This window comes from Henckelia pumila, chromosome 3 (genome assembly GCF_033568475.1).
Source record: "Henckelia pumila isolate YLH828 chromosome 3, ASM3356847v2, whole genome shotgun sequence".
Taxonomy (NCBI): domain Eukaryota; kingdom Viridiplantae; phylum Streptophyta; class Magnoliopsida; order Lamiales; family Gesneriaceae; genus Henckelia; species Henckelia pumila.
The window spans coordinates 30,829,278-30,837,194 of NC_133122.1; the positions used below are offsets into that span (position 1 = coordinate 30,829,278).

Consider the following 7,917-nt stretch of genomic DNA (forward strand, 5'->3'; position numbering starts at 1 on the left):
CAGCGTTTGGCTCGTTTAGCCAATGAGGATAGCACGTATGGATTTCACTATCAGTCAGATGGATTTCTGTGTTTGTTTGGTAGGCTTGTGATTCCATAGGATAAAGAGTTGCGAGAGGAGATCTTGTCTCAGGCACATCGCACTAAGTTGAGTATTTATCCGTGGAGCAATAAGATGTACAAGGATCTATGTACTCGGTTTTGGTGGAAGGGAATGAAACGTAGCATGTATCAGTATGTTTCGAGATGCTTGGTTTGTCAGTAGGTCAAGGCAGAACACCGACAACCTGGAGGTTTGCTTCACAGTCTGCCTATTCCTGAGTGGAAATGGGAGCTTATCACGATGGATTTTGTGACCCATTTGCCTGTATCCTCGAGGAATTGTGATGCTATCTGGGTTGTGGTGGACCGACTCACCAAGTCAGCGCATTTCATTGTCTATAGCCGAGAGTACTCTGTAGATCGGATGGCACGATTGTACATTTAGGAGATCGTTCGAATTCATGGAGTGCCTGTGAGCATTGTCAGTGATCGAGACCCCAGGTTTACTTCTAGATTCTGGGGGAGTATTCAGCGTGCGATGGACACTACTCTCAGTTTGAGTACTGCCTATCATCCAGAGACAGATGGTCAGTCAGAGCGCACTATCTATACTTTGGAGGATATGCTTCAAACGTGCACTATGGACTTGGTTCAGCCTGGCAGGATCATATGCCATTGATTGAGTTCGCGTACAACAGCAACTATCATACTAGAATCGGGATGACACCTTTTGAGGCGTTGTACGGGCGACGTTGTCGTACTCCACTCTTCTGGGAAGAAGTGGGGGAGAGACAGGCTGAGGGACCGGAGTTAGTCCAGCAGACAGCATATCATGTTGTTGATTAGATCAAGAAACGGATTAAGACTGCACAGGATCGTCAGGCCAGCTATGCGAACACTAAGCGTAGGCCTTTGCAGTTTGATGTTGGGGAGAAAGTGTTTCTGAGAGTTTCACCTTTCCGCAGGATTCTCAGATTTGGCCTCAAGGGCAAGTTGTCTCCCAGATTTATCGGTCCGTTTGAGATCTTGGAGAGCATTGGCGATTTAGCGTATCGGCTAGCTTTGCCATCGTATCTGTCCAGTATTCACGACGTGTTCCACATATCTCTATTGCGACGGTATGTGGTGGATCAGTCTCATATTCTGCAGCCGTCTGAAGTTCAGGTAGATACAGATTTGACTTACGTAGAGAGACCTATTCGTATCATGGATCGTAAGGATAAGGTCTTGCGGAATAAATTCATTCCTCTGGTTTTGGTTCAGTGGCAGCGCCAAGGCACTGAAGAAGCCACTTGGGAGCTCGAAAGCAGGATGCGTGCAGAACATCCTGAGTTGTTTTGATTTCCTTTCCGAGTTGTATTCAGTTGTAAACTCTGTAAATTTTGCATTGGAATAAAAGAATGTTTCTGCAAGTTGTTTTACATTCAGTACTTAAGATCTAATTTCGAGGAAGAAATATCTTAAGTGGGGGAGAATGTAGTAGCCCGTACCCAAAATTGGTGATTAAGTGTTAATCACTCTAATTTTATCATGTTAGTTGAGTAATCGTGATTAAGGAAACTTCAAATGGATAAACGGAGTCCGAAAATAGACCCAGAATGATCAGAAATGGTCCGGAGTGTCAGGAGGAACGGATGCAACGTCCGGGGATCGGACGCAATGTTCGTGCCATCAGAATGTGTCATTGCTTACGCACTTGATGGGACATCGGAAGCAACGAAGGAGAACGGAAGCAACGTTCGTCGGACGAACGGACGCAACGATGAGGAACGGACGTTCCGTTCCGTGTCTATAAATAGAGGTGCCGAGATTCATTTTCAAGAACACCTTTCACCTCTCTTCTCTCGATTCCTTGGTCTTCCAGCTTAGATCTAGGGCATTCTAGGAGTCCCGTTGGGAATCCAAAAGTGGCATAGCGATCTAGGCATCGTAGCGGAGCTGTGACCTAGTTTTGAGGCAAGTGACAACAACAGGCTGACGACGGACGCAGTGTAGTGCGGATTGTAAGCGTGGACCTAGAGCTGGTAGAGCTTGCCTAGTATTTGAGGTACGAAAGTACTGTTCGAGATATTCTGACTGAGTATGCATGTATTATGTGACTGCATGATTTATATGACATGATTTTATGCTGCATACATATGCACCTTGAGCTATCTCTTTTGAGATGTCTGTTAGTAGGGTTCTACCCTGTCCTGTTAGTGGATGGACTTCCATCGATTTGGGTCCAGCGTATCCACTAGTATTTCAGTATGTGAGCCACCTCCTGAAGTGACGGCACATCATGCTACATACCAGGGCCCGGCCTATCTTTGTTATTTGATTCTTGACCTCTAGTCAGTAGTAGGCAGTACACTTGCATTCATGTATACTCATACTCTCGTGCTGAGTGTTTTATGCTCACGTCTCATACTCTTTATTTTTGGACACCCTATTCCATGGGGCACGTTTGCGATTGGATGAGGCGGGTGGATCCAAGAGGGGCTAGGCAGTGGATGGCCAGCTAGAGCTTCACCTAGGGTTTTATTCTGTTGTATTTGGGTTGATACGACTATTCGATTTGGCTGTATAACTATTTGGGTATTGCAGATTCCTTTCCTTGGAATTATATTAATGTTTATTGTTTTCCGCAGCTTAGTTCTGATTATTGTTTAATTAAGTTAATTGCATGTCTAAGTTCTGTTTAGTATGTGATCTCGGTAAGGGTCACTACAAGATGCTATGTTTAAGACGATGGAAGATATTGATTTATGTCTAGAGAATAATGTCAAAGTGAAAAAATCTTTCGGTCCCATAGTTGAAATTCAAAAACATAGTGATTCGTAATTGTGGCAAGATGATTGAAAGTAAAACAAAATTCAAGGAGTGAATCTGGAAAAAGATTGAAATCTAGTTTAGAAAAAACCAGGAGAAGAATCAAGTCAAACGTTAAAGGATCTTCTTCTTCGAATCAATCTTCTCAAATGTGTGGCGCTGTTGAAGAAAATATTACAAAAATAATAAGCAAATTTGAAAAAAAAAAACCCTCTACTTTTACTTCTAACTAAAGGCGAACAGCCGGCATTGCAAGCAAATAGAGAGCCCCCGCCCGAAATCTTGTTGAAAATAAATTACATACTATTTGTTAAATTATATTGCAACCTTATTTTAGCTTTGTGTTTTTAATAAAATTATCAAATTTATCATTCCCCTTTGAGTGTACCTCATGGAACATTTACACAATTACTTCAGGTAACTCGTGTACATATACCTTTCTCTTTTATCAATTTTTAAAAATATTATTTGAACACACCCACCATACATGCAAGAACAAAATTTTGAAAGTCTGAATGTAAATGTGGCGTCGATCGAAACACAACAACAAAATGGAAATAACAAGAGCGAAGATCTTAATTCACCATGGACTTGATTACTTGAAGAAGTTCTTAATTTAATGATATAATGTTTATCTATTACAAATAAATTCTTTCAAATACACTTCGTTATTTTCTCGGTTGATTTTTAAAAATATTGATTTAATTGATTGTCGGATTATTTTATGCTGTGTAAGTTTTTTTTCAATTTAAATTGGTTTTTTTATGTTACTATCATTTAATTATATATTATTGGCTTATACTTTCGTAAATTTTCATTTAATGACAAGTTATATTTTTTCGTACGTTCATCAATATGAAAATAAAAAAAAATTAAAATAAGAAAATAGTATATATATATATATAATGAGATAAGCAATTAACAAAATATTCTGGTTATAAACTAATTTAACTTATTTATATATTTTTTATAATATCTGAGTATAATATATTACAATTTATACGTAATAGATATAGAAATTTGTGCCGATTATAAACAAATTGACTTATTTAGGTATTTTATTATATACGAGTATATTATATTACAATTATTTATTAAAAGGCAAGTAATTAATTTTAGGAAAGTGCTTAAGCGTGTTTGGTGGGTCAAATTCACAAATTCTTGGAATTTAGAAAAAAAAAAACAAATGGCAAGAGAAGATTGGTGTAACATCATTTTTGATACCGAAGAAATTTTCCCGCGCTATCAGTGGAATAAAGATAGCTACATGATAGCTGGCCACTAGCTAACACAAATCACACTTGTTTTTTAAATATATATATTCAAACAGAAAACAAGTATATATATTCAAACAGAAAACATACTTGTTTTCTATAATAAATAAATATATTCAGATGTACGCTAGAAATATAATAGGATGATGCTACAAATACATGGGAGGTTACACATTGGGTTACACATTGCACTTGAAATTACATAACTATCCTTAATGTATTTTGAAAAGAGATTTTTCAAATAAAGTGAATGGATAATTTTGTAATTCATGTGTAGTATGTAACCTAACGTGTAACTCAATGTGTTTCCAATATAATATCTGGTCTAAGGAACCAAGGTATATGATAGTTTGGCTCCTTACTCGACTTTTACTTGTTGTGACAGCAGTTTAAGTCCAGCATCTAAATCAACAAGCCTGATGGTAAATAACTCATCCCCTTTAGAATTGAAAGTGAGCCTGGAATCCAAGTTCTCCCTCGCATTGTTCAGCATATGATCCACCAATCCCCCATTCATTTTATTCCTCAGTTTTTCACTGCTGTTCTTCTCCATCACTGAAACCACGGCATCTAAAGTGCACCCTTTGTCCAGCTTAAACCCGTATAATCGACTCTTTTCGTCTTGTCTTGTCATCTTTAACGTCAGCAATTGAGCAAGATCTTGGGTGCTATAGTCCTCGAACTGGAAATGGTGTGCCACTCTTCTGCAGAATCCTTCGTTCGACGAGAACACCTGTTTCATTGGTTCGGTGTAACCCGCGAAGATTACCACAAGATCTCCATCTTCAAGCACAGACATGATCTCTTCCAAAGCTTCAACACCAAAATCAACACGGCTTGATCCACTCCGAGCGGGTGCTAACTGGTATGCTTCATCGACGAAAAGAATACCACCCATGGCTTCTTCTATCTGTACAATTAGTATCGACATATTAAACGTATAGACAAATTAAGGCTTGAACTTCAAGCTCCTGAGTTTTTCAACAAATCAAACTCGATATATATATAGTAAATTACCTTCTTTCTAGTCTTTGGCCCAGTACTGCCTATAAATTCCCCCACCAAATCCGTTCTTCTCACTTCTATCACGGTATCGGAAGAAAGCACTCCCACAGAATGTAGCAGCTTTCCTAATATTCTTGCCACGGTAGTCTTACCAGTCCCCGGATTCCCAAGAAAAGCCATGTGAGGCTTCTTTCTTGGACCCAAATTTATCCCCGTTGCACGACGTTTTTCGTCTAAAAGCACACCTCTTGCCAACTTCCGAAGCTGCTGTTTCAGATCCCTTAATCCTATTATCTTCAACAACTCCTCATCGAACGCATCCATTTTTGCTTGTGTTCCATCACTATCGTCACTGTTTCTGGGCTCTTCAACATTTGTGTGCGTAAGCTGGCGTAGTTGTTCGTGTTCAAAGCCTGTAGTGGGTATATAATCGAATGGAAGCTTGCCAGCCTGCTCATCAAAAATTCAGTTTTCAAAACTCACAACTTCCATCGGCAGATGTGTACATAGAGACATATATAAATGAAAATTGAACTATATATCCATACATCGTCTGCAGCAGAGCAATCCGCATTGAACTCTAGTAATAGCTTCACTATCGAGTTGTCGCCAGATCGCAATGCAAAATCGACACCAAGATGCAATGGAGTCATCTGTTTCTGCAATAAGATTAGACACTAAAGATTTGATCACTATACATTTGAATGGAAACTATAGCTAATTAACTAGACGAGTTATAAGAAACACGAACCACGGTTCTGGCAATGACGTTTGCGCCGCAATCAAGAAGCACTCTTGCTGATTCAATGCACCCATTTTTAGCCGCGACGTGCATCGGAGTCTCGCCATACTGAAGCCAAGAACATAAAATAAAGGTAAAGATCTGAGACGTGATTCACAGACGGGCACAAACAAGAGTACTCTGCTCGCATCGATGATGCGGGTTGATATATATGGGACTAAGGAATGGAGATCATGTGTTGTTATATATGCATACAATGTTTGTAGCTTCCAAGTCTAAATTATTCTCTGATCCACGCCATTCAAGCAGATACTTGACAGTCTCATGTCTGTTGGAACCTGCAGAGGCATGCAAATGTGTCTCTAACATCTGCATATTTTGTTTACAAATTAGTAATTATAGAAATTTTTTTTCTTAAAACAATAAAATATATATATTCAGAAGTAACGTACTCATATGGTCAACCACGAGTCATGTTCATAACCCATTGCACCCCAAGGCACCGTTACCCATTGCATCCCATAGGCATTTTTGGTTTGAGTGATGGCACAAGTAATACATAGATAAATAATATAATGTAATTAAAAATAAATAAAAAATAATAGTTAATATATTATTTGTTTTGATGGATAGATTATAGTTTATTTTATTTGATTGATGTAAAATTAATAATTAATAGATGAATAAATAATATGACAAAAATAACGCGGGATTGGATGAGATAAGTTATACATGTATTAATTAATAATAATAGAAACGTATTTTTAATTTGTTCTGAACTGAAATGATCACAAGAACATTAAGATTCTGCTCTGTATATATATATACATATATAAAGCAAATTAATTAAGAGCTAGAAATAGCAACGTTGACTTACAATAATGCTTTTCTCGTTAATGAGCAAAGGGTTGCGGACAAGTAATCTGACCAATCCAATAAGATCTCCGGATTCCGCACATGAATGGCAACTGATATTTCTTCCAATATTTCCAGAAGAGCCATCGGCCTCCGCCACCACCACCGGCAACGGCTGCGCTTCATCCGGTGGAGTATGCACATAAGAGCCTTTGTTTTTGTTTTCATCCGGTGGAGGGTAGTCCTTGCCATTGTTCTTGTCCTCGGTCATCACCTTATTTCCCATTATTTTGGGTTTTTTTTTTAAAATTTTTTTTTAAGTGATTCAAGAATTTATAATTATATAATACAATACACACAGCCGCCTCGATCAGCTTCACATGCATTTAAACAATTTAGTGATTGACTTTCGAGGGTGGGTTTTCCTTATTCGTAAATTGCAATGAAGTAATCTGGAAATTGATCCGCAGGTGGGACGAATTGACTCTATGTAGGACCCGAGTCCCCAACGGCCAACACCGAATAATATTTATGAGATTGACTCGAAAATTCCACCACCATCTATCTTTCTTGGACCATGTCACGACCCGTTCAAAGTAAAAGTAAACTTCTGTGCGACAAGCTCCATAAATCATTTTCACAAAGCATATAGGTATATGGTGAAATCCCGGTGAAGTTTTTTGGGTATCACCAAACCCTAGTGGTTATCAAGAGTTCGGATAGGAGGTTATTACTGGGGGAGAGTGAGAAGACTTATTGATAGGTGACGGGATTTTTGGGCCCCAGAGCCGGCCCTAGGGGGAGGCCATATAGGCGAATGCCTAGGGCCTTCCCTTGAATGGGACCTCAAAAAATTTTAAAGTATATTATAGTATATAGAGTTTCGATCATATAGGCAATCACTATGGGCAACTACGTGAACAACAGTTGACGTGACACCTTGTACATCCAATGAATGATTGTCACGTCAGATGTTGCTCACGTAGTTGCCCATGTGATCGAAACTAATAGTATATATAAATAAATATGTTATAAATTTAGTTGGGGGAAATGAGGAAAATAATGAAATACTAGAGAAATGTAAAAGAGAAAGAAAAGTCTACGATATATGAACTAAACATCTCTATTTATAGAGTAGAGAGATTAGTGTAAAGAAGGAAAATCCCAATCAAATCAATCAACTACAAAT

At 38.4% G+C, this 7,917-nt stretch overlaps 1 protein-coding gene across 2 annotated transcripts; it reads right to left on the reverse strand.

The window, feature by feature from the left end:
* Positions 1 to 4,205: 4,205 nt before the first annotated feature.
* On the reverse strand, positions 4,206 to 7,406 carry LOC140889683 (protein CfxQ homolog). Of its 2 annotated transcripts, none has more exons than XM_073297405.1 (6): positions 6,751 to 7,406; positions 6,129 to 6,242; positions 5,883 to 5,981; positions 5,680 to 5,790; positions 5,144 to 5,581; positions 4,206 to 5,036 (listed from the first exon to the last, which is right to left on the reverse strand). In XM_073297405.1, exons 1-6 carry the CDS (start codon positions 7,012 to 7,014, stop codon positions 4,485 to 4,487), a joined length of 1,578 nt encoding a protein of 525 aa, XP_073153506.1. In that variant the 5' UTR covers positions 7,015 to 7,406; the 3' UTR covers positions 4,206 to 4,484. The 2 variants fall into 2 exon arrangements, with proteins under 2 accessions (XP_073153506.1, XP_073153507.1); XM_073297406.1 differs by having other exon boundaries at positions 4,208 to 5,036; positions 6,326 to 6,893.
* Between the last annotated feature and the right edge of the window lie 511 nt (positions 7,407 to 7,917).

What these genes read in the sequence shown, in the direction of transcription:
- LOC140889683 (XM_073297405.1), bottom strand. Translation starts at nt 7,014, where the DNA reads ATGGGAAATAAGGTGATGACCGAGGACAAGAACAATGGCAAGGACTAC. An exon ending in TTAACGAGAAAAGCATTATT is followed by an intron (nt 6,243 to 6,750) that starts GTAAGTCAACGT and finishes CAAAATATGCAG; the next exon opens with ATGTTAGAGACACATTTGCA. An exon ending in ACTTGGAAGCTACAAACATT is followed by an intron (nt 5,982 to 6,128) that starts GTATGCATATAT and finishes TCTTGGCTTCAG; the next exon opens with TATGGCGAGACTCCGATGCA.